Below are 27775 nucleotides of genomic sequence, written 5' to 3' on the forward strand. Positions count from 1 at the left end.
GTTTTCATTGTGCCTTCCTGATTTTCATTTCCATGTTTGTAAAATGGAGACTTACAATTCTCATTGGTTCTCATTTCAGCAACAGCTTTCATCATTTTCTGCAGATTTACCACAAACCATCTCCCCTTAACTAGGTACCTGATCAAGTGGAAGACATGCTTTTATCTTATCTACATTTCCAGTACCTGATAAAGTGTCAGAATGCATAAGACGTTCTACAACTAGATCTCCACTCATATTTTTTCCCTGATCCTCCTCTGGTGCAGCACAATGAATTTTGTGTTCAGCTTCTTTCACAGTCTCTATCTTTATGTTCAGTGATGGCATGCACTTCAGAACTTTTGGTATAAAGAGGCTCGTTTTGCTTGTTGTCTTTAAGTGCTACATTATATCCTCTTCTTATGCTATCCTCCATTTCATTTTCCCAGTTTGACCATTCTGTAGTACCTTGATCTTTAATTTTGAATTCATTTCCCTCTCCTATTTCATAGTTACCCTTGTCAGCATGTCCATTTAAAGAAGGTGATTTATTTTCTTGTTCACTTACTTCATCTTGATTCTCTCCATCTTCCTGATCATCATGGTTACTTTGCTTTTCTGATGAGGTTTTTATTCTGTCATGTTCCGAATCCTCTCCCAGCAGTCACCACATGGTTTATCTTTATTGCTTGGGTTGGTTTCATTTACTGTATTTGTGTGTTCACTTGGAACTGCCTCCCTTGTCATCTCAGAAGGAGACTCATTTTTTGTTTCTTTTTCTTTTTTCATCCTCAGAATTTGCTGTAGATCAAAAGCTTTTACAATAGGGGCATTAGCTGTACATTTGACTGCTTTGGAAGCTATCTTTCTTATGCAAGTTTCACAGGGACAGTAATCATCTCCAGCTTCCTGTCTACTTGCAACATCTTCCCAGGATGCACTAAAGGTGAGGTCTTCATCATATGTGTTATTTTCTTCTGATTGCCTACTATGAGCCATAATTACTCCAGTAAAAGCAGAGTTCTTGTGCATGGTCTGCAAATGTCTTTGCCTTCGTTCTGTGAGTTGTGCAGATCCAATCATGGATGCTTCATCTAGAGGCCTTGGGATCCTCTTCTCTACCTTCTTTTGTATTTTTTTAAGTTCCTTTTCTACACTCTGCTGTATTCTTTTACCTACATCATGTCCGAGCTCAGCAATCATTTCATCCAGGCTTTCATTGTTTTCCAAATGCCACCTGGCTTTAAATTCATTCATTGCATCAACATAGTGAGTCATGAACTGTTTCTCAATTTTTTTTAGCAATTTGGATACCCATCCAGGGTCTTCTTCAAATAGCTTCTGTATTAATGGGTCATTTTTCTCATTGGATTTTGAAATATAGTGGACTGCGGATTGGTCCGTGGATTTAGGATTAATTCCAACCATGTCCTGTAATCTAAATTCATTAAGATCAGATTCTTCATCGTCAGTACTTACATATTTCTCATCATTCTCAGTTCTTTTACTACTTTCAGTAGTATGAATTGCCTCTTTAACGTTATCCTCCATGTCCTTTTCTGGAGCTGGTAGGTCAAATATATCATGTTGCTCTGCTTCAGTATTATTCAGTTGGATTTCATTTTCTCCTGTTTTGTTTTTGCGCATATGTTTGTCAAAATCATTGAGATTAGTTACATTTTTACTTTGCTGATTACTGTTTTCATTTTCTTCATCAATTGCTGTATTTGGCAAAGCAGCCTGCAACCAGTTTTCCAAACCCGTTTCTTCTTCAACCTTAGAGGATGTTAAAGATGTGTGGAATTGGTCTCTCTCATTATCAACATCACCTGAATTAGTCAGATTAGATTCATTAAGAGATGTAGCATTATTTGTGACGTTTGTAACTGGCAAGGATGATTTATATTCATGACGTTTCTCAGAAATTACTAAATAATCCACAATACCAGCTACACTTTCCTCACCCGACCCTCCAGAACCACTGTTGATATCGATTCCAGAAGAAGACACAGGGGTTAATTCATCATCTCCTGAATAATGGTTTGATAATTCTGAAATTATGTTTGGTTGAACTGGTGTTGGTTTATTTGAAATTGTTCTCTTTTTTTCATCTTTGCCTCCCAACCAAAGTGCCTGAAAAATGTTCAGCAATTCTGTATACCTGGGTTTGTTTAAGTCCATTGGCTTGTCCAATGGATTTAATAAGTTTTCATCTAGAAGCTGAAGATTGGCAAGACAAGTGATCAGAACAGTGGTGGAGCTGCTTAGCTTTCTCCACATAGCAGCTGATATTTCAAGCAAGCTGTTTGATCTTTCAAATACTGCTTCTTGTGGAGGATTAAATAAGGCCTTCATTATCTGTACAGAAGTATGAACAGTCTTTGGCAAGACATTTTTCCTATTACGAGAAAGGGGTGCTATACTGGCAGGCATGCATTGATTCTGATTAATATTCCTTCTTTCTGGTGAAATATCATAATCTCCTTTTTTTGCATGATCTACCTTATGTTCTGGGTTGTTATTATTATCACCAGCAGTTATGCTTTCTAATAAAAAACCTGTTTCTTTCAAATTCAGGTTACAGTTGTTATTTCCTTTTACAGCTAGTTTACTAGAAGTTTCATTTTCTGGCAATCTACTATTTTCAAGGAGTGGCAAGTGCTTGGCAACATCTTCATAGCCCACTTTGAGATCATCTTCTCCGTATTCCACAACCATTGTTTCAGAAGGAATCTTCCTCAGCCACTCATGTACTACTTCTTTTACAGATAAATTTGGTAATGAGGAGGGAATTAATTCATCCTCCTCCAGTGAAGCTCCATTAGGCTTCTTTTCAATAGATGTACCGCTGTTTCTCCGTTTCTTACTATTTGGATTCTCTTCTTTGCTGCTACAATTCTTTCCTGACATTTTTATTTTATCCATTGTATCAGGATTGACTTTTGAAATGAAAAATGATTTATGTCCTAAAATAGATTTCCTGGAAAAATCATGCTTTTCTCCCTGTATATCAACATTTTGTACCAAATCACTAGATGAGATGGAGGGGAAACAGCACTTCATATTAGCTGCATGCTTGCTTCTTGGGTTTTCCTGTGGCAGAGGAAGACAGTGCTTACTGTATGTGTAGGCCGTACCAGAGACCTCTTTATTTTCAAGCTGCTTGTCTTCTTTTTTGCATGGTTGTGAAAACTGCATGATACTATATTCAGATACGTCATTGCCACTCCTGTGACATTCCACTGTTTCAATAGACTTATTTTTAATGTCTACATTTAAAGAATTGATATTTTGAAGTACACCATATCCAGGAAGATTGCTACATTTGCATTTTGGACTAAAAGATTCAGGCTTACCTGGTGGCCTTGACAGAGGAGATTCAGCATTTTTACTTGCATTTTCGTCTTTATTTTTTAAAGAGGACTTTGAAAAGCTTAAAGGACAAGTTGTTGTAACTGCATCATCTTCACAATGACTTACTATTTTGCACTTCAAGAACTGATGTTCAGATGCAATGTCTGGTAGCCATTGATATTCATTACTCAAAGGAGGTAAAGTTGCTTCACTTACAGATGATGACTCAGATTGACGAGAACTTGAAGGATGAGATTTGAGGAGTCTTTTGGATCTGTTTTGCTTTTTAATGATGATTTTTGACTCTTCTGATCTAGTGTGTGACAGTGACATCTCAGATTGTTCTTTCTCACTGTCATCAAACATTTTTGTTTGAGTGCATTTTCTCTTTGAGGAATTTCCAGAATGAGAAGGTTCACTTAAATGAATTCTTTCACACTTAATGTCTTTCCTCTTCATTTCTTTTTTTTTACTGCAGTCTTTGCAATGGAAAAACCGTTGTGTAGTGCATGTTTCACACTGAGCAGTAAGTATCCCCTGGGATTTTATTAATTTAAGCACACATTTTTTATCTTTGTCTCTTTCAGCATCATTCATCTTATGAGAGGATTGTCCAGAACTGCAATGATTTACTTGTTCACAATGGGTTTCTATAATGGGATCACCATTTTCTCTTGATCTGGTAAATGCATTGCTTTCTTCTCCTTGCTTACAGCTAAGATTAGATGATGCACCTCTTGTTTTAACATTCTTTTTGGTATATAAGTTTTCTTTCCTTTTCCTAGAATGAACATATGATTTGGAAAACAGAGTTCCTTGTTTGATACCATCAGCATCATTAGTTTCACATTTTGAACATAGTGTTGGGAAAGTTTCAGTGTCATCACTGAAATTTTCTGCTTCATTACGAAAACCAATCATGTCACTGGCAAGCCCTTTAACAAAATATTGTTCATCTAGTAAACTTTGATTGTTTACATCTAAGATCATATATGAAGATGGTTGCCTCTGATTTTCATCTAAGCTTATCACTCTAGTTTCCTGCACTCCATCTCCATTTGAGACAGTCCTTGATAGACCTCTTTGACTATTATACTGATTTATGATACTGTTTTGAACTCTAGTTTTTTCATTCTCTAAAGTCTCTGAATAGCAGGATAAATGTTCAGTATATGCTTCACTCGATATAGTACAAATACTGTCCATGGATGTCTTTTGCTTGGATACCACTCTCCTATATGAAGAGATATTAGAACCTGTAGATCTAGTTTGCCTGGCATTTTTCATATCACAATTATCTTTCTGGGAACCATCCATGGGATTTTTCCAAATATCATATGCCTGGTTTTCACAGTTCTGATAATACTTGTCTTCAAATTCCTCCTCATTGAGTCTGGAATTGTAAGAGTCAGCATCACATGGGTAGAATAAATCATCAGCTTCTGAAAAAGCCTCAGTATCCATTCTTTGCAAGTGTTTCATGTCATCTTTTTCACAAAGACATACCTGTCCACACTTCCCCTTTTCGATTTGTGTGGACCACTGAAGAGTTTCATTATTTAGTAAATGGAAACGAACTTTCATCTCTACTGACAGACTGCCATCCTTGTTAACATGCACTTTCTTCTCAATATCATCATTTGTTAAGAAAAGAGCCATATCTCCTGTCTTTGCTTCTTGGCAGGCACTAGCAAAAGAACTACTCTTCTCCAGTGACATATTAACACCATTTGTGGATGATTTTTCTGATGAGAAAGAAAACCCCATCCTACTGCTTGATGAAGATCTTGGATGTATCACACTTTTTTTGGTTTTCAGTTCAAGGTTCACTGGACCACCATATCATTTTAGAGTATATTTTTGGATAGAAAAGAAAATAGAAAAAAAAAAAAAGAAAGAAAACATGTGAGACTCAGGTAAGCATGAAACACAAGCTTACAGTAAACTGATCTGCAACAAATATCATATCCTAAACATAAAAGGGGCAATTTATAATTACCTGCATTAGAACAAAGCATGTGCATACATTTTACTATGCAGATTCTGCTATATTTTCAAAGGAAAGGGGAAACTACTATTTTGACTGAAAAGGCAAGGGTAGATATGCAAAAAGCACCTCTCCTCTTCCTACACTAATTTCATGGTATGAATAATTGCTTGATCTTATTTCTAATCTTCTATTAGAAGGCATGTTTTGAGAGTCCCTTGTGCTACTAAATATTTAGTTTCAATATTTGCTGTTGATATCTGTTAATTATATTTCTTTCCTACTTACTAAGCTGGGCATACAGTGATTGGTTCTGAATAGTATCACTCAGAGGACGGAGGTAAAATTAAGGTAGATAAATTTGTCTTCTGATCATAAGTTTCTGTCTTTATAACTAACGTAACTTGGATTTGTTATCAAATGTTCTACTTTTAATGTGAGCCATATTGAACCCAAAATTGTTTGGAATAATTGTGGGATACAAAGGTCATGAATAAATAAATAAATAAATAATCCAAGGCCTTTCCAAAAGTTGAATAACAACCCTAGGTTCTCTGGTATTCAAGGTCAGAATTAAATCACTTATGCCCAACTCTTAGAATATGATCTTATCAGGGCAAGCAAAAAAAAAAAAAGGAGAAATAACCCCTAAGAATGTATACAAGTCTAAAGAACAGGTGTAGCGGGGGGAAACCAATTCCAGCCAACTACAGAGGTGAATTGACATGCATATTGACATGCATATATTTGTATTTATTAGCAGACAAAAAATGGATGGTTTTAGAAAACTTTTGCAGTCTACTAATAATTACCATTTTATGCATGTTAATTCACCTCTGTAGGTTGGAATTTAATTGCCTCCCCTCCCCATTACTCCTGTTCTTTAGTCTTTTCAGGGCAAGAACATTCTAAGCTATTCTTAAAGAGCTGTATATTCTGACTGTGAATAATACATATTATGCAATCAAAAATAAAATATTAAAATCTGCATTTAGTAAAACACTTGAACATTATTGAGTCATAGCTATTAACCACAATAATCCAGAAATCCACATACACCAGGAAAGAGCAGTGAGAAACCTGAATAAAATATTGCAGATGTGGCTGGTAAAACCTCCTTTCTCTGAAGTGGAATGCAAATAGAAACTGATCCATAGTTACCTAAACTGGAAAATAATAATATATCTGAAGTGAGAAAAGGGTGCATTATTTTTCCTTTTCATATCTCTAATCCAGGTGCTCTCAACCCAGTCCTCAGGGCACACCCAGCCAGTCAGGATTTTAGGATACCTACAATGAATATGCATAAGACAAAATTGTACACAATAGAGGTAGGGCATTCAGGTATCCTTAAAACCTGAGTGGCTAGGTGTGTCCCAAGAACTAGGTGGAAAACCCCTGCTCTAATCTATTATGAAACTCATAATAAGATCTTGCTGGATATTGTTCTTTTTCCTCCCATTCAGCTTTGCAGTTTATCAGCAAAATTCATAGCTTTCTTGATGCCAGAAGAGTGGCTTGGTTGTCTCTTTGGATCTGTTACCCACTGTCAATCTAGTAGACCACTAACTTCTTTGTCCTGGCTAGGATAGCTTGAACTTTGGGGCCAGATCCTGGGATGGTTTACCTTTTTCTTCCAGGGATAGTCTTTCCATGTTTCATAAGAACATAAGAATAGCCATACTGGGTCAGACCAATAGTCCATGAAGCCCAGTATCCTGCTTCCAACAGTGGCCAATCCAGGTCACAAATATCTGGCAGAATCCCAAAAAGTAGCAATATTCCATGCTACCAATCCCAGGGCAAGCAGTGGCTTCCCCCATTTCCATCTCATTAACACACTATAAACTTTTCCTCCAAGAACTTGTCCACCGGGTTGTTATATGTTAGACCCTGACGCAGCCCTTTAGGAGGGCAAAACGCGGCTCTGTTGGGCCTATTTTAAATAATGTAGTGAATAAATTATTTTTCTCTACATTGCCATTGGCGATTTGCATCTTTTTTTCTGCTACTGTCAAGACATCTTTCTACTCACTGAGGTGAATTTGCTCTCTAAAGCAGTATCTTGATTGCCCAGCACAGGCACTCCCTGGTTCATGCTTTAATCACCTTCAGGATTGATTACGACAACAAAGTATATTTTAGAATTAGGGCTGCTGACCTAACATAGATACAGATGATCCATACTTTAGTCATCTAATTCCTACACGTATGATCAAGCTATATCCCTGCTTATGGATAATTACTGTCTCCCTGTCTTTTATTGGATATGCTTCAAGATTCTCCTGCTTTACTCATAGGTCATTCTAAACTGGTATAGCAGTTTATTATCCTTATTCTGTATGTTCCCTCTTGCTACTTCTGGTCTAAATAGCTCATTTTAGCAGACCTGCAGCATTTTTATTCCAGGACTCTTTCTTGTGAAACTTTCTATGCAGGATGAAAGGGAGGGTGTCTTCCAACAAGAAATTCAAAGCTGACCTTTTTTTGATCTTGCTTTCTATGTTCTTCACAGAGGCGTAGCCAGGTTCTGATCTCAGGGGGAGCAGACTTTTATAAAATAGGCGCCGGTTGGTGTCAGCTAGACAGCAGTGTCTGTGTTGTTGCTCAGGTGCTATGGCGGGAAATGATTAATACAGGCTGTCTCTGTTGCGTCCTGCCTACAAGGAAACAGTAAGTTATATCAGGAGGCAGGACGCAGAAGAGGTCCCTGGACTGGCCAGAGCAGGCAACCTGTCTTCTTAACTACAAAGTAAAAATATTCAGGAATAGCACACACATTCCTTCCACTGCTAGACACCTTGTTTAAATCAGATGGGCTTTTGTTTGTGTGATGACTAGCAAGGGGGTACTCCAGGACTACCCTAGAACACAAAACTTACCACACCATAACAGCCCTAAACCACCTATCAGAAGACAGTGCTATATATATTACACTGGACTGTGGAGCACCAATATACCTACTATTGGGAAACTGACTGGAACAAACTGCACTGTTACACATTCCTACACGCTAGCAGAATTCTTTACCTCAGTCACACATGCAGAACATGGACAGACCCTCATCTAGATAAACATAAGATTAGCCATACTGGGTTAGACCAATGGTCCATCTAGCCCAGTATCCTGTTTCCAACAGTGGCCAACCCAGGTTACCAGCACCTGGCAGAAACCCAAATTGTGACAACATTCCATTCAAAACATCAACAACAACAGAATTGAAATAGAGACCCCCTCACTCTCTGTCCAAGGAAGCCAGACTCGATAAACAGTGCAATACTGGTAAAAAAAAAAAAAAAAGAGACAGAAATGCATTTTCTCCTGTACATTTTACAAAGCAGGAACATCTCAGTCTTTACAAAGTATTAAATAAAAATTTCTACCTTTGTTGTCTCTTGATGTTACGTAGTCACTGGGTCGCAGGTGGCAGATGAGATAGATGGCTTTCACTTGTGACCTTTAGCACTATTTTTATTCTTCTTTCCTGTGTTATTTCTGACTTTTCTTATAATGTCAACTGCCTTGTTGCAACAATATACATAAATATAATGAACCACCTCTATACATATTCTGATGTGTGGAGCCCCATTTTACATAGAATTGAGACATCTAGGTTAGACATGCTCAATTCTAGTGGTATTTTAGAAACAAATCTGCTGACTTAGAACTTTTTCTAAAATAATGCAGGAATGCATGTGCAGGAGAAGCAGCCATTTTACAAATAAACACAGAGAAAAAAAATCAGAGGAGGAAACACAACAACTTACAAGTATAAATGCCAACACAAATGCAAGGTTTAAATATAGACAGTTACATATGTATATCAATGACACAACAGCAGCAGTGATCTAGGGAAAGAAGAGTTGGCAAAAGTTCATTCAAACAGCATTTTATTAGAAACAAAACCCAACCTGGCCAGGTTTCGGACAAACCTTCATCAGCGATCACACAAGTTTCCAAACCAAATCAATCATCATTGTGCTGTTCTAGGCTAGGTGAGGTGTCAAAGCTTCAACAGCCAGCTAAACCATTCCCAAGTAAAAACAAAACCTTTACCAGTAGCAGTGGCGTAGCCAGACCTGACATTTTGGGTGTGCCCAAAACTAATATGGGTGTGCACTATCTATCCCTGTAGCCAGGCATCAGCCCTTCCCTATCCTACCCCCTTCCCATACAACCCTTCCCGTAGTTCAGCATCAGCCCTTCCCTTCCCTATCCCACATCCATCCATCCCCGTAGCCTGGCATCAGCTCTTCCCTTCCCTACCCCCCCCCCCCATACAGCTATCCCATAGCCCAGCATCAGTCCTTTTCTTCCCTCCCCCCCAATCCATCCCCATAGCCCGGCATCAGCCCATCCCTTCCCAACATCCATCCCGTAGCTAGGCATCAGCCCTACCCTACCTCCCACCCCTCCCTGTAGTCTAACGTCATCTCTGTCCTACTCCTTACCCCCCTCCCCATTGTCTGGCATCTCCCTACCCCCATACTGAAGCATACCAACATTAAATATAGAACCTTTTGTTTTGGGGGGTTTTTAATGTCCTGGGCACTGCAGAGACCAACCCCATCCAGAAACCTGTCTACATTAAATATGAAACTTTATTTTTTTTTAAATGTTAACCTGGGCACTGCAGAGACCACACCCACCCAAACATCCCACACCAACATGAAAAATATAACTTTTTAATTATTTTAACCTGGGCACTGAGCCCACCCCCACCCACCAACAATAAGTTTTAATGTTGGTGGGTTTCTAGGTGTGATTAGGCTCTTTACTGCGTAGGCCTATTAAATAAATATGTCTTTCCCCCCCTAGGCAGTGAAAAGTCCACCACCAGCATTTCACTGTATATATTTAAAAGAAAAAAAAAGAACATTTGTTTTACCTGGCAGCTGGGCTTGAGTTTTGTAAATCTGTATTCAAGTAGTAGCAGAGGCAGATTCAGACAGCGCTGCAGTGTGCTACATGTGCTGGCTCTTGTGTCTGTTTGGGGCCGCGGGCTGGTGCAGAAACCTTGGGGGCTCAACTGAAGGCAGATCGAGCGAGAGAAGGTGAGGGCCCACCGCACCTACTGCTGGCAGCCTGGAACAGTGGAGGAAACCCATGAGGCTGAGCCTGAGCCATGACACTGGCGGCAGATTTTCCCTTGCATGCCGCTGCCTAACCAGCACCTAGAAGACCGTCACTGATTGGAGTATGCCCCTGACAAGTAGACTCAATTCTTAGTCCAACTCTTCTTTAATGTAGTAATCATAGCAAATAAAGAAAATCAGCTTACTGTTCAGTTGCTTGAACAGAATTGTTGCCTTCTGCACATAGAGTCCATATCTAGTCACCTCAGAGGCAAGAAGATGGCCAGAACCTCAGCCCAGTTGAGAGGTAAAGCTGTAATACTCAAAGGGGAAAAATAACCTGGGAAACGGTGATGAATTTTGATGGAATCACAGTAGATTCAGGAGTGAAAAGCTGCTGATCACAAAGGTAATACTAGGAAGACTGGGGCTCTCATACAGCCCCCAGGGGCACAGAGGGAGGGCTGGCCCTAGCGCAGAGCTAACAGCCAATAGGGAAAGCTCACAAAACTTCAATCACAGGATACTGCAAACTATAAGTACAGCAGCCCTAATACATAGACAATGCAATTAAATACAAATAATAGTCATACTAAATATATTTAACAATATACCCTGCCTCTATCATTGACTTGGTTTGTAAACCTGTATGACCCCTGATGAAGGTTTGCCCAAAACTTGGCCAGGTTGGGTCTTGTTTCCAATAAAATCTTGTTTGGATTAACTTTTTCCAACTCTTCTTTCCCTGGGTCACTGCTGCTGTTGTGTTATTTGCTTCTATTCTGCAGTGGGCTGTCTCCTGTTTGTTTTCATTACATATGTATGTCAGCCATTGTGCAGGCCTATATATGTGAATTTTCCTAATTAAATACAGAGGCTACAATCTTTATCAGTTTAGAGGAGGAAATAAACAATGGAGGATCTCTCCTGTAAAGAGCTAGTCAAAATGAGCACTGTTTAAAAATGCATGCATGCCAATAGAGTAGCTATAAATCCTCACCTGAAATTATTAGGTCACAGACATGCATTCCCTTCATGAAATTTGGAATAAACATGTAGGTTTTTAACCCACACAGGCCATGACCAAACCACATTCTCAACATGCCCCCTTGCAATTTCTGCATATTAAGTACATCCACATATAAATTGAGAACCTTCTAAGATCACCATTAACACGTGGATGTTGTTTCTACATGTAAATGCCAGAATTTCCACATGGAACTGCCAATAAGGCTTCTAAAATAACCTCATAATCTTATAAGGAGGAAACACATATTCACATTACATGTCTAGTGAAAGAGGTTACAGAGCCTATAGCTTAAAAAAGTATTTTTCTGTCATTTTTGTTTTTGTACAATTGTATTGCATTCTGTAATTGTGCATGTAGATATCTGCATATGTGTTTGTGTGATTGCTTTATACTGTATTTTGAGTACCTTTGTTATTCTGAAGCTTGATGTATTTTTGCTGCTGTGCAGTGCTGTATTCGGTATGTATTTATATTGTGTGTTATGGTTAGAATCTTGCAGTGTGTAAAATAAGCTTCCATATCTGAGTGCAGCTGCACATAAGTATCAGTGATGAGCAGTGAAACAACAAAATGTATACATAAATTTGTTATGAAATCAAACCCTACATTATTGCAGATGCTGTTTCTTAGAAAGCAGAACTAACCATTTTTCTTATTGCCAATTGAATCACTTGCTGTGTTGCCATATGACCTCAATCCCATGCCAGGCAACTTTTCAGTAGAGCTTTTTCTTGAATTTTCAGTCAGTATTGGTTTGAATGGTTCCTGACCCACACATACCAATACATCAGGAGAGTACACCACAGCTTGTATGCTGTCAATCTACAAAAACAGAGAAACAGTAGTTAAAAATACACTGTGAATCAGATTTTTATTTTCTGTTTATCCTTTTCTTCAAGTCCTCTACACTTGCTCCCTGTAACTTCATTTTCCTAAAGGATATATCATATATTCTTTCCAATATGGTTTTAGGCTTCTCTATATTCTTTTTAAAATATTGCCATATTCAAGAGGATGCCTGTGCTCCAGTCCTTGAATCTGACCCCCAAATCCCTTTCTAATGAAGAGCAGTGGTTCCTGAAACAGGAGACAAGGAATTCTCAGGCTGGGGGGAGGGAAGAGGAGGAAAGGTCACAGGTGCCCAGGAGATTTTGCAGAGGTAGATTAGTGGAGGGAGAAGCCCTGAGGAAGATGAGTCTTCCTGGATCTGCAGACAGTATGTAATGGGTCCCAGCATGTCCAGGGGGGGTGGAGCTCCTAACAGGACCCAAAAGGCTAGAGGAACCTACCCCTATGGGAAGTGAAGAGGCCTGAGATACAAGGGGAGGGTCAAATGTCTAAAGTGGAGTTTATGGACTGCTCTGAGGCAGCCAATTGGGTAGAACCCCAAAGTATGGAAATGTGAGTGAGAAAAGGGGATTCTCAGATACCTTGGAGGATATACTTACAACTTTCAAGTTGGCAGTTATGGGATGGGGAATAGTGCCTAATACAAACTCAAGAAGAGGAGCTGTCAGAGATCCCAGTACTCCTAAGGCTGAGAAGCCTTAATAAAGCCAGGAACTGAAAAAAGGTACTGGATACTCATTTGCATATGACTGATGGACAGTTAAAATTGCTGAATTATGAGGTATTATGGGATAAATACAAAGTTGGAGTTTATTGTATTGACTTATGCAAACTGATCTCAGAACATACAGTGGTGATGCTGGTGTCTATATTTGAACTTGTTTGTTCACCTTGAGTGAGAGAGTAGCCCAGAACCAAGACCTAGGAGATCTCAACACGGTACTGCAGACACTGGCCTTCTTGGGCCAATCAGGCTTACAATGTGTGGACTATAATTGCTTGCGGAGCACCCCTACCTGCTACATGGTGACAAGGAAGGGATCTGGTGAGCTTCCATGCTGAGGAGTGACCAGAGGATTCCAGCCTCACTTAGAGGAGCGTGACTCAGTGGCCTCTTCTGATAAGAATACCTGGGCATTTACTGAAAGTGGAAGTTCTAAGGGTGGAGGTGACAGAAGTTTGGCGAATATGCTCCCTGGTTAAAAGGGTTGTTTTTTTTTTTTTTTTTGCAGTTATCTAGTGGCTAGCTGGCCAGTTCATGCAGCAGCAGATGCCCTTGAAGCTGCCCAACAGCAGCAGCATCTTTTAGACTTGTTGCAAGGAAATCTTAACACTACCAAGAGACTGCTGGAACAAAGCATAGGATGAAGGAACCTTGCAACCATGGAGAATGGACCTGGTTCCCAGGCAGTAGGGATGACTGGTTTTGGGCCCTTTTCTTTAGGGAAAATGAGTAATAAAGACCACATGGATGACTTTATAGTGACATTTGAATGGATAGCCACCGGGGTGGGCTGGCCAAGGGATCAATGGGCTTTTCAATTGGCCATATGTTTGACAGGATAACCTTTGGCTGCCTATCAGGCCTTATCCCCATCCTAGGGTCAGGACTATGAGGCCGTAAAATCAGCAATTAGAGACTATATAGGCTTTTTTCAAAGATTTCTACAGGAGAAGTTTTAGAGGAACTACTTTAAGGGCTGAAGAGTGGACTAGGGCCTTGGCTTAATGGCTGAAAGTCATTGTCACCAAATATCTAGAGAGAGAAAACAATGACACAATTAATGGAAGAGATATTGGAACAACTTCTGTATGCAATGCCCCTAAAAGTGAGGGAATGGCTTATAAAGCAGGGGGTAAAGATAGTGGAAGAGGCCGCATAGGCAGAAAGGGCCCTAGAAGAAGGAGATTCCATAACGTGGGTAGCAGAAGAGATGATGAAGACATTCCCCTCTTTTCCCCAAGAACAGAGGGCTGATTCTGCCTTACAGAAAGCCTATAGGAAGGCAGCAGATCAGAAGGATAGGGTTCTCTCCAGATTTAGGTTGGAAGAAGATGTGTTACTGTATATAGAGATGTACCTGTCCCAAGGGAAAGAGAATAAGGAAGTAGCGTCCTACTGTATTAAAGCTGGCCCATGATCATCCCTTAGCAGGGCATAAGGGTGTTCAGAATATATTGTTACAGATATTCAGGGAGATGCAACAATATTATTCCTCCTGTCCTGCATGCCAGAAAGTTTCCAATGTTCTTCAAATCTGGCCACCTTTACCTATAATTAAGGAACTGATCATAAGGATGACCATGGATATGGTAGGACCCTTACCAAACCCAAAAAGAGGATTGTCATATATTTTGGTAACATTGGATCAAGCCACCAGATTTCCTTGGGCCTTTCCCCTACAAACAGCTTCTAATTTATTGCAGCCAAACTAATCAAGCTATTCTGTAAGGTAGGGTTCCCTAAGGAAATACTGATGAATAGGGAGACCAATTTTATGGCAGATACCCTAAGCAGATATTTCTAGTAGCTGTATATGCTAGACAGCATCCACAGCAGACTCTGTTGAATGGCATCACCCAGATATAAGAATACTTGGCCTGATTTTCTCGAACACCTGCTGCAGGTGAGTAATTTTGCTTTCGATGCATAAGTGGGAGGTACGCCCATATCTCACCCTTGCATTTATGCGCTATGCCACTTACACATGCCCTTACAGATTAGCACTTAGCTATATTGTTGCCTCTTATCTATGTAAGTGTGCACTTACCACAAAAGTGCTAGCATTCTGTACAATAATGTGCATAAATGGTGTGTAAATGTGGGTGCCCAGTTATAGACCTGCCTTTTAGATGTTGGCATTATGCAATTACTGAGGCTCCCTCTTTCTAGGGTCTGTGAATTCTGACTCTACTACTACTACTACTACTATTTGACATTTCTAAAGCGCTACTAGGGTTACGCAGCGCTGTACAATTCAACATAGAAGAACAGTCCCTGCTCAAAGAGCTTACAATCTAAAGGACAAATGTACAGTTAGTCAAGTAGGAGTCATCAAATTGGGGCAGTCTAGATTTCCTGAAAGGTATAGAGGTTAGGTGCCGAAAGCAACATTGAAGAGGTGGGCTTTGAGTAAGGATTTGAAGATGGGTAGGGAGGGGGCTTGGCGTAGGGGCTCAGGAAGTTTATTCCAAGCATAGGGTGAGGCGAGGCAGAATGGGCGGAGCCTGGAGTTGGCGGTGGTGGAGAAGGGTACTGAGAGGAGGGATTTGTCCTGTGAGCGGAGGTTATGGGCGGGAACGTAAGGGAAGATGAGGGTAGAGAGGTAATGAGGGGCTGCATACTGAGTGCATTTGTAGGTAAGAAGGAGAAGCTTGAACTGAATGCGGTATTTGATCGGAAGCCAGTGAAGTGACCTAAGGAGAGGGGTGATATGAGTATATTGGTTCTGGCGGAATATAGGATGTGCAGCAGAGTTCTGAACGGATTGAAGGGGGGATAGGTGGTTAAGTGGGAGGCCAGTGAGGAATAGGTTGCAGTAGTCAAGGCGAGAGGTAATGAGAGCGTGGATGAGAGTTCAGGTGGTGTGCTCAGAGAGGAAGGGGCGAATTTTGCTTATGTTAAAGAGGAAGAAACGACAGGCATGCCTAGCCCTGGCCAGCTCATTAAGGAGACCTGACCTAGGAATTGAATCCTGGCCCTCCACATGATAGTACACTGCCACTGAGTACAGGGAAACCCAAAGAAGCAGGAGAACAGTATGCTGGACTCCAACTATATTCATCACCCCAATCCAACCCCAGCAAACATTAAATGAAATCCACCTCATCCCACATCTAAAATCACTAACTCTCATGTTTTAATATAGTACATTGCACCCACTTTAACATTATAAGAATTGATTCTTAGATATGGCTGAGTTAGAATTTGAGCAGTTCTTGCCTTTTTCAGTGTTTGGTCCTTTAATAGAGGATGTTGGTAGATGATGGGAGAAAACTACTACTACTACTTATCATTTCTATAGCGCTACAAGGCATACGCAGGAAGACTTCAACATCTGGACCTAGTGTAATTCTGCTGGAAATGAGTAGGGCTATCCTGTGGGTTCTTTGACTTGCTGATGACAATTGTGTATGTATGTTTGTGTAGGTGTGTGTGTGGGGGTGTAGGTGGGTGTGTAAATGCTGCTGAAAAATAGAAGCAGAGTTATCATCTTGAGTGTGAAAGAATACCATTTACACTATGAGAATAAATAACTGAAACTGTTAGTGGGCTACTTGTAAATTTACCCTCCTTCCATCCAGAGTGTAGAATTTCTTCACTGTACACTGCAGAAGCTCTGAAACATCATCAAGTAATGCCTTCAAATTGTGAGCATTTCTTTGGTTCAGTAGAATTGATCTCCGGACAGTAGGATCTCCATTTTTAATAAGTGTGACTCTTTTAGATCTCCTAGGGGCATGATGAATACGAGACACTGAATATTCCTCCTTTTGGAGCTCCAGAGGATCTCTCCTTTTAGCACTGGTAAGGTGACCATTCCACTGAGGCTCCACTCTGTATCCAACGGCACCAGGACTAATAGGCTGTACATATTTCTTATCAGAACAGAGGTAGCAGGCACCATCTTCCAGCTGCTCTAACTTATTGATACAATGTGTTCCCTGAGGCGTGGTGATGGTTCGAACTCCAAATGGCAGAGGAATCTTGTGGGAAAGGTCATCCACGAGAGCATTAAAACTTTTAAAGCTACGTTTGTTGATGGCCATCTTGACACCGGCAAACTGTGGATCACCACTTTTTAAGAAGGTTATCTTCTTGGCAGGGGTTACTTGAGTGACAGTATTTTCTCGAAGCACAGGAGGAAATGATTGCTCATAGCTGGGAGAGCAGTTCATACCCAAGCTGTGGTTAGCAACAGCCTGATTCATTCTGTCGAATTATAGAAATCTGAGAAAATAGGAAAAACTGTAAGAGTTAGAGATGTATAAACATTTAAATAGTTGCTCCTGTCCCATTGGTTCAATGAGTGCATGCTATATATACATCAGTAGCATACGATGTATGCACTGAAGACGTTTTATGCATGCAAACCTACCAGGCAATAACATAAGCAGCTTTCGTATATGTAAAACACAATTTTATGCATTCAAGTGACTTACAGAATTAATGGAATAAATCCCAAGATTCAATCCCCCCAATATGCAAAATCATTTAACCGGCCAGGAATGGTACCTGGCCGGTTATATGGTACTTAGCCGGCTATCCAGCGATATTACTACTACTACTAACTAACATTTCTAAAGCGCTACTAGGGTTACGCAGCACTGTACAATTTAAACATAGAAGGACAGTCCCTGCTCAAAGAGCTTTATTCAGCAGGAGATAGCCAGCTGCCTCCCAATGAATATCGCCGGTTAGTGGCTAGTGGATAACCGGTTATATCACATGATATAACTGACTATCCACCAATTTTTACCATGGGTTTGGCAGCTATTTTTGGCCACTTATATACCTAGAATATCTTTAGCAAGTTTGAAGTTAACTGGCGAGCGCCAAGTATCGGCTTGGCTGGTTAAGTTCAAACCGGCTGAAAACAAACAGGATTTTCAGTGCTGGTCTCTGGAAAAGGCCCGTCATTGAATATCCAGCATCAGCCCCAATGAGTTTAATGGAATGGCATCATGCCTACTCACATTTAAGTCTATTTAACAAAATCAGGCACTGGGTGACTTGATAAGGGATGGAGTTGGAGGGAATTAAAGTAGCAAAATCCACACTGACAATCATAAAACCAAAAAATTGTAGTTTTATTTTCTTTTTGCAAAAGTGAACTACCAAAGCCTTTTTCACATGCCCTTTTTCCATAAATGTCCCTGTCAATGAGCTACTTTACATAGATGTGCCTTGTGGCAGTTCATTAGTGGAAAATTGCATAACCTTTCTTGCATGGTGGCTTATGACCCCTATTAACAAAAGTGCACAAAGGCTTTGCACTTAGGGGTCCTTTTACTAAGGCGTGCTAGGGTTTTTAGCACATGCCGGCTAGGATCACCACTGCAAAGATGTGCTAGAATTTTTAGTGTGTGCTAAAAATTAGTGTGCGCTAACCACGTAGATATCCATAGGAATATTATGGGCATCTACATGATTAGCATGAGCTAAAAACACTAGCACACCTTTGTAAAAGACCCTCTTAATCAGGAAACTTGATCCAAGTTTGAGTTTAAAATGAAATGAAATCCTAGTAATCTTGAGCACTCAAGATTATGAGTTATCTAATAACTCATGTCAGGGTTACTTTTGCCTGGTGTAAATAATCATTCTCTTAATATCATAGAAAACAAACACTGCACGTACCTCATTGATGATGATGACAGCCCCAAAATGCTGTTTACATCTAGTTCACAGTGAGCAATAGAATCCTTCACTCTCTAGATCTGATGTATAAAATCCAGGCCAAGTAAAGTTTTCACCCATGGTTAAATACCGTATCTTGAGCAGTATTATATGATGTGAAGCTATTTCATGTAACCACCGGTATTGTGAGAAAGAGCTCTTCAGCAATCTAATAAACTACGTCGCCAAATGTTTTTTTCGTACATATTTCTTACATGGCAGCATATTTGCTGAAAACATGCAGAAAGAAGCCTGCCCTCCAACCACTGCTCACAGCAGACTGGATTAGGACGGCCACAAAGAAGATTACTGCTGGGCACCATCTGCAACAGAGAGAATTAAATAATAAGGTCATAAAGATTGTTTTCTTTATTATTAGCACAATCGTTTCCCCTGCTGACTTAAAGCATATATTTATCTGGCTTCAAAAATGTCCAGACTGATAGTGCAATTTCAGAAAAAATATCTGTGTCCTCTAGCCTGTGAACATCAGATATGCAGATAAGATCCTCTTGCTTTCATAGAAATCCCTTTTCTTGGATATCTAGAAAAGAATCAGTCCTCACTGATACACTGAAACAAAACAAACTTGTTATTATATCCTTTATACAGTATACAAGACCAGAGAGTTCAGCTTCGGATCCTGATTCAGGAAAGCTAACCTGTTTTATCCAGACACCTATGTTGCCCTTATAAAATACATATATTAAACATTCTCATATCAGAAAATATTTCTAAAGCAGTCCATTCAGTATAACCCAATAATTCCAAACTTATTTTAAGTCAACTTGATTGAAGTATAATATTCCATTGTCTAGGTATTCCTCCAGTGCCAAAAATTCACTTCCAGATGTTCTGACATGATTGAAAAACGAAGCAAAGTGTTCCCATCTGTTAGTTTACTGTATACAATGGTTTCAAAAGGTCTTAGTCCCGTCATGATTCTAACATTTAAATGTGATATTTCCTCTTTATGGGAATTGCATTCTGAAATGTGGATATCTATGGCACTTATTCTGAAAGTCAAAAAATCCATTTGATAAGACTCCCTGCCGTTCAATAAGAAACAAGTATCATCAATAAATCCAACCCAAAAAAGGTTAATCACAGGTAAATTATCACTTGATGTGCAGATTTGATACACACAAAGTCAAGCTAATTGATCAGGAAGGTTTTTTTTGCCTATGATTGAAATACTGGAGAACTTTGATTTTTCTTAAATGCGCCATCCAGACCTTTCTGAGGGTTTTTCCTTCCTTTCTAAAACTCTCTAAAAAAATCTTTTTGTAAAAGTTTTTGTACTTGAATGACATTGTGCATTGCAGCTCTCACATGACCTGTGTGACTAGTATTGTTTTATATTTTGGTTTTCTGTTCTGCCAGCCTTCCCCTACAAAAAACATCCAGTCAGATCGATACTGGGTGGGCTTGGGGCAAACGTAGCCAGACCCAGGTACACCCAGGCCCACCTGCGGCTATGCCCCTGACTGAACATGATCTTACCTCCAAGCTCCCTTGAGAACTTGGTATCGAGACAACTCTTTCAGGTGGAGCATGGACGTTGAGTATTGATTGGATCGCATCTGCCCTTGACAACAATGTTGAAATTGCAGCATTGTCTTGAGCAAAGAAGCGCTCCATCCATTCCTCGAATTTCTGCATGAGCTGCTCCTCAAAGGCAGCCATAGACAATGATGTGAGCATTATAGTAAGAGTGGCTATGTCCTCCTGAGTCAATTAGTGGATGAATCAGATTTATTGCTAAAAAGCTTTTGTTTGCCATGAATCCCTCATTGTGATATCTGTGAGCAAAAAATATAATGACAAATCATGATTGGGTCCCAGGCATTGCAGGTACCAACTGTGCATTTCTATGATGGATATAGCCCTGTTGCATCAGAAACACTTCTTGAAACCACTGGAGGTTTTGTTTTGGGAAATATTGCCCAGAAAAATAGCCACAGAGAAATCAAGCTCCTCAATGGTGACAAAATTTCCCAACTGGGAACTTGAGATCTATAGGCAGCCGAAAATGAGCTAACACAAAAAAGGAATAAAACTAAACTTCCACAAAAATCCTAAGGAAACTACCAGGGAAACCTTGAAAGAAGCCACATAATAGCAATAGACAAAATGGCTAAAATCATACAGTTTGAGTGCTGAGGCAGCCATGACTCAGCCATGACTCAGAGAGTCTGATCAGCTTCATGGAAACATGAAGATCAAGTAGGTCCCGCATGACAGTGGCAGGTGGGAACAAGTGCTCACCCACAGCAGGTCTTTTTCTGCCATCATCTACTATGTTACTATGTTCCAGTGTATACAAGTTGAGGTTCATGAGCCTATCACCATATGTTTTATGACCGAAACTGCTTACCAGTTTGGTAGCCGCCCTCTAATATTAGGGGGGGAAAGGGAAGAAGGGGAGGAGAATGAGAGCAAAAGGAAATTTAAAAAGGAGAAAGAGGAAAGGTATGGAGAAGCAAATCAAAAGGAAAGCTGGAGATAAGGGAGGATAATAAGCAGGTTAAAAAGAGAGGGAGAAAGTGAAAATAGGTAAGGGAGCAAAATGGGAGAGATAAATAAAAGGGTTTGGGAGGAGTGGAGGACAAGGAGAAAATGAAAGAAGGCTCACACAGAGGAGAAATAGGGTATCCTAAGAAAGGTCTTTTGCATGAGCCATGACAGGGAATAAATGCTCCTTTAATTACTATTTCTGCTATGTGGTGCCTTATATTACTTAATACTATTTTGAGGCATAAAAATATTTTAATTTTTACTATGGGAGAGCGCATATTTAAAACAGTATACTTTTAATTAGCATATGCAGGATGAAAAAGGCAACTTGTTTTTCATTTTATTTAAATAGCTTCATTAATCAAGGTCCTTTACATGATTTCAATGCAGTGTAATCAGTATGAAAATAAACAAAGTTGTGAAGAACAATTAAACATTTGGGAAAATCTAATGTTAGAGATGAGTTATTTTTAGGAAAGGTTCAATTACAGAACAGGAGAAAGCAAGATGACCAGGTATTCAGCTGCTTCTTTCACAGTTCTGCAAGCTACAAAATGGTGTAAAGCTACCATGGCGCATAAGAGGGCTAAGACAAGATTGGAAGGACAAAAGATATGAGAACAAGCAAAAGAAAACTAAGATGGAGCTAAGAGGATATGAGACCATGAAATGCACAGAGGGTTAAAAGACAGAAGCTTGATCATGATACAGACAGGAAGCCATTAAAGGTCAAAGAGAAACGCAATGAAACATGAGAGCTGAACAGAAAATAAGGAAGCGGGGTCCAGGCATGAGCACATCACCAGTAAATGAGGAGTAAGTTACAGCTGTTAAGAAAATCACATGACACTAGCACCATAGAGGATGGATTTGAAGATATAGTATTTCAATATCACTAAAAGGGGAGAGAAAGGGTTTCAAGAAGATAGAGAAGTACAAGCTGGAGAATGAGGAGACAAGAACATTTAATACAGCCTATGTACTTAAAAACTCAGTCCAACACTCAGGGGTCCTTTTACAAAGGCACGCTGAAAAATGGCTTGTGGAAGTGTAGGCGCGGGTTTTGAGTGCACGCCAATCCATTTTTAGCGCGACTGTAAAAAAGGCCTTTTTAATATTTTTGCGGAAAATGGACGTGCGGGCTAAATGAAAATTGTCACGCGTCCATTTTGGGTCTGAGACCTTACCGCCAGCCATTGACCTAGCAGTAAAGACTCACACGGTAACTGGGCGGTAATGACCTATGCGCCAAATGTCACTTGGCACGCGTCCATTACATGCAACCGAAAATAAAAAATGTTTTCAGGTGCACGTATCGGACGTGTGCCAAGAATGAAATTAGCGCAAGGGACAGCACGGCGAAGCAGCTTACTGCTTTCAACAAATGCACTGAATTTTACAATATAGCCGTATGTACTCTGTCAAACTTCGTGACCCCTGACGCAGGCGCTTAGCGCCGAAACACGGACCGTGTCGGGTCCATTCAAAGATCTGTTCCTTCCAATACATGATTAAAGGTTTCATTCCCCTTTTTTTGAAGGCTCCTGGTACTTTTTTGTTTTGCTCTTTAGTGCATTCTACAGACATATAAGATACTAACTCAATTTTGTATTTACAATTTCAAGAACTCTAAAATATTCAAAAATGTTTTTGCTTTCTGACTTTTTTAAAATTAATCCCTACAAAAGCATGCAAATACAGTCAAACCCATTTAATGTCACAACGGTTAATATCACACCCTGCATAATATCACAGCATTTTTATTAGCATCATGGTGATTCAAAATCTACTGCTTAATGTCACAGAGTGACAATCCATGTCGCTAAACAGCCAATTAGAGTGCTCTTCTTTATCACATGACAGATACTAGTTCAGCTGCAGCTGAATACCACCTGGTGCAGGTGATTGGCTACTCTTCAATTTGTCAAATTGCTCCATTACATCTTCGATATTTCAGAGATTTGTTTCAGGGGCCCTTTTACTAAGAAGTGTCTACACTTGCCCAATGCGCGCCAAAATGGAGTTACTGCACAGCTACTGCATGGCTCTTGTGGTAATTTTATTTTTGGCATACGTCCGATACATGTGTCTGAAAAATAATGTCAATTTTCAGCCGTGCATATCGGCCATGCACAAAGTGGCATTTGGCACGCGTAAGTCATTACCACCCAGTTACCACGTGAGACTTTACTGCTAGGTCAATGGCTGGTAGTAAGGTCTCAGACCTAAAATGGATGCACAGCAATTTTCATTTTGCCGCACATCCATTTTTGGCAAAAAGGTTTTACAGGTACGCTGAAAAATGATTCTGTGCTTGCCCAAAACCTATGTCTACACAACCGCAGGTCACTTTTCATTGCGCCTTTGTAAAAGGACTCCTCAGTTTCTCTGACGCGACAGCATTGAGTACCATTTCTGGCACTGGTATCTCTTCCACACCTTCCTGTGTGCCGAATCTAAGAATTCATTTAATCTCTCCGCTATGGCCTTGTCTTCCCTGATTACCCCTTTTATCCCTTGGTTATCTAGCGGTGCAACTGATTCTTTTGCCAGCTTCTTGCTTCTAATATACCTAAAAAAGTTATTATTCTGTGTTTTTGCCCCCAATGCAATCTTCTTTTTAAAGTCCCTCTTTGCCTCCTTATCAGCGTTTTGCATTTGTCTTATCATTCCTTATGATGTTTCCTATTATTATGTCAGATCCTTCTTCCCTTTTCTGAAGGATTTTCTCTAATAGCTTCCTTCACCTCAGTTTTTAACCATGCTAGCTGTCGTTTGGCCTCTCTTCCTCCTTTCTTCATACATGGAATATATCTGGTCTGGGCTTCCAGGATGGTATTTTTGAACAGCATCCATATCTGATGTAAATTTTTGACCTTTGTAGCTGCTCCTCTAAGTTGGGTTTTTTTTTTTATTGTTCTTCTCGTTTTATCATAGTCTCCTTTTTTTTATAATTAATATTTCAAATTACTTTACAAGAAAAACATCTTGTTTAAGAAAAGTGTTAAGTTACAACACCAACAGTACAAAGTGAAATAAATTTAAAGAAATAATAGTCTCCTTTTTGAAAGTTAAATACTAACGTATTGCATTTCCTGTGTGTACGTTCTCCAGAGCATTTATCAAATCTGATCATATTATGATCACTGTTATCAAGTGGCCCCAGCATTATTACCTCCTGCACCAGATCATGCACTCCAGTAAGAACTAGGTCTATAATATTTCCCCTCTTGCTGTTCCTGAACAGGCTGCTCCATAAAGCAGTCATTGATTTCATCAAGGAATTTTACCTCCCTAGCATGCACTGATGTTACATTTGCCCAATCAATATCAGGGTAATTGAAATCACCCATTATTATTGTGTTGCCCAGTTTGTTAGCCTCTCTAATTTCTGATAAAATTTCTACATCAGTCTGTTCATCCTGGCCAGGCGGATGGTAGTACACTCCTATCACTATCCTTTTCCCCTTTACACATGGAATTTCTATCCATAGGGATTCTAAGATGTGTTTCGTGTACACAGAAGTATCAATTTCATCAGTTAGAGCAGTGTTTCCCAAGTCTAGTCTTGGAGTACTTCTTGTCAGTCAGGTTTTCATGATATCCACGATGAATATGCATGAAAAAGATTTGCATATAATGGAGGCAGTGTATGCAAATCAAGTTAATGCATATTCATTGTGGTTATTCTGAAAACCTGACTGGCAAGGGTATTCCAGGAATGGACTTGGAAAACACTGGGCCTCTGTTTACTAAGCCACGCTGTAGGCATACTAACTTTTTAATATGCGTTAAATATTAGCATGCGCTAATGATAAAGACACCCATAGGAATATATGGGTGTCTCTAGCATTAGCATGCGCCAAAATGTTAGCTGCCTACAGTGCAGCTTAGTAAACAGGGCCCTGGGTTAGAGTACTAATTTGTTCTAAATTGTAATCAGGGTGTCATTTGGAGGGGCTGGTTATAGGATCTTCCTGTGTTCGTGCAGAGAATTTTTCAGCTAGTGAAAGGTCACCAAAACAGACATCGTGTTATGAGAATCAGGTGCTCAACATTCAGAGTTTCTATTTATAAGTACAAGGGTTTTTTTTTTTAAACCTTAATTAGGTTGAAACCTGGGAGCATTTAAAAACTTTTTTTTCTGTACATACATCAACAGAAAAAGATGGTGTGTGGGAACTTGTTCCTTTTGTTTTGTGGAATGCAGTGGTATATTATAAAAATGCACTTAATGTTTTCATTACTACTATTTCAAAGACAGGTATTGAGTAATGAAGGAAGAGCTTCCATCATGTCCAAAGTTCTGTCCAAAGTCAATCTAAATGTGACAACAGTGTCCAGTTCTGTTGTATATATTTATTTCTTCTTCAAGTCTGTGTGGTTGTAAAAGGCATTTTTTAAAAATCTTTGTCTCCCCGTTTTGTGTTTGTATATAGACGAGTGTGATTTTATTATGAAAGCAAACAATACACTACCAAAATACACTAGCCAGCAGCACACTGTTATCTGCCAAGTTCATACAAGTTAATTATGTTCAGTGGAAATAAATCTGTTGGTTGTCTGCTATGTGAATATTCCATCACTGTTTCATTATTGCTACCAAGTAGTATATATTTTGGGCATTTGCTTTAAACTTTGTTTTAATTCATTTACCCAGGCCTTACATGCACATGGTATTACTTGTTAAACCCAAACTAAGGGTGATTAAACAATTTGGAATAAACCATTTTGTGCTGAAGAAGTTGTTGTTTACTTTTGCAAAGTGTGTATGGATGCCCGTTCTGGTGTGTGCCTGTGATAATATTTGAATAACTATCTATATTTATAGCAATGGTTTCTGAACATGCAGCATCATTGAAGGACAGACTTTTAAGTGCCCAGTTGGGTATATATGCTAATCTAATCTTTGTTAAATGTTTCAGACATATCCATCAACTTGCTCCCATGATGTTACTGAATTCTGTTATTCTGTCTTACTGTATTTTCAAATATAAGCCACATTGATCCCAGTTTTTGCTTGGGATAAAGTGGGATATAAATGTCAATTTTTAAAAATAATCTTTTATCCTCCACCATTTAAGGCACTGCCTATTCAACTGGATGGTGATGGCACAAGGAAAGCAAGTTTGGTCCAGTGAAGACTATCTCAAAATAACCTTTCCTTAGCTGAACTCTAGTATGTTTGATTTATTCTTACTGTACACCACCTTGAGTGAATTCCTTCAAAAAGGTGGTAAATAAATCCTAATAATAAATACATATTGAAAGTTCGACCATACCGTGTCTGTGGTTATGTTCCACTAATAAGTTAAACAACTGGCTTTCTTGAAAGGATTATATAACATTTCGATGCATGATTAGGAACAAAAACACACACTTATATATGCAATATCATAATTCCACATGTGCAGACACAAAAACAACCTTTTAGGGTGGTTAGTGTTCACAATTAGCTCCTTTTATTATCAACTAGATAGAAGAGATAAGAGTGTTCAGTTCTGGCATTGCAAGAACAAAATATAAGAAAACCAATGGACTGCATTAGGGGCTTATAGCCCATTTAGTAATGTTTCAACAAATGAGAGATCTACATGAAACACATATTTTATTTTTATTATTTTGACTTATAAAACCACTTGCCCGTGAAACATTCTCAAAACAGAATAATCCATTTGTGTATCTAAAATTTAAACTTCTACAAAAGAGATGAGGTGAAGATGTGACTCCATGTGCCCCAATGAAAGGAGAGTTTAATTTTACTTCCATTTAATCTCATTATACAGTGCAATCCGCTTAAGTGCGAGGGTCTGGGACCAAAGAAATACATGCAGTTAACCGGAACGTGCACTTAACAGTTGTGACCCAAAGAAGCTTGACATTTGATAAACATATGTATAGTACTGTTTATCATACGTACAGTATACAGTCTCCGTTAACTGACATTATACAGTCTCTGTTAACTGACGTTAGGCTTACTTGAAGTAATGAGATAGTCCTCTGTACACTATTGTGTCTGTGAGTTCCATAGACTACGTCTGCCAGACGGTAAAAACTGTCATAGCACTGACATCCAGTGGCCTCCAGATAGGCCCGCACAGTGTTGAGACTCTCCAGCACTGTTGCAAAAGTGACAGGAGGTTGTTGAATTTCATCAGCACGTGCCTTGCTGCTCATTTCATCATCTGTTTCATCATCAGCCGTTGCCTGTGTGTAGGCGCATATCTCAACATCAGTGCTGTCGTCAGCTGTTTGTAGATCGTAATCAACAGCTACGTAGTGATGAAACTCCTCTTCAGTAACACCGGCTGGGATATCAATAGCCTGTTCATCTGACGCGTTTGCAACAGCTGCATCTGTTTCGTCCCTCTCCATATCCTTAACAAAGCTTGCCCGCTTGTAGCAGTTCACAATGGTTGCCTGTGTAGCATGATTCCAGGCTTCCAACAGTGATAGATTACGACCCAGTTCAACAGCACGTTTATCCTTGCCAGTCTGGTCATCCATAATGCTCATCAGATGATGTAGCACAAGAGCCCGATAATGTTTTTTGAAATTGGCTATTATGCCCTGATCCATAGGTT

At 39.5% G+C, this 27775-nt stretch overlaps 1 protein-coding gene across 1 annotated transcript; it reads right to left on the bottom strand.

Annotated features, from left to right (window-relative positions):
• Positions 1-609: 609 nt before the first annotated feature.
• Positions 610-17206, bottom strand: RP1L1 (RP1 like 1). The gene is made up of 3 exons (XM_030195125.1): positions 16565-17206; positions 12070-12247; positions 610-5162 (listed from the first exon to the last, which is right to left on the bottom strand). Exons 1-3 carry the CDS (start codon positions 17204-17206, stop codon positions 610-612), a joined length of 5373 nt encoding a protein of 1790 aa, XP_030050985.1.
• Between the last annotated feature and the right edge of the window lie 10569 nt (positions 17207-27775).

This window comes from Microcaecilia unicolor, chromosome 3 (genome assembly GCF_901765095.1).
Source record: "Microcaecilia unicolor chromosome 3, aMicUni1.1, whole genome shotgun sequence".
NCBI lineage: Eukaryota > Metazoa > Chordata > Amphibia > Gymnophiona > Siphonopidae > Microcaecilia > Microcaecilia unicolor.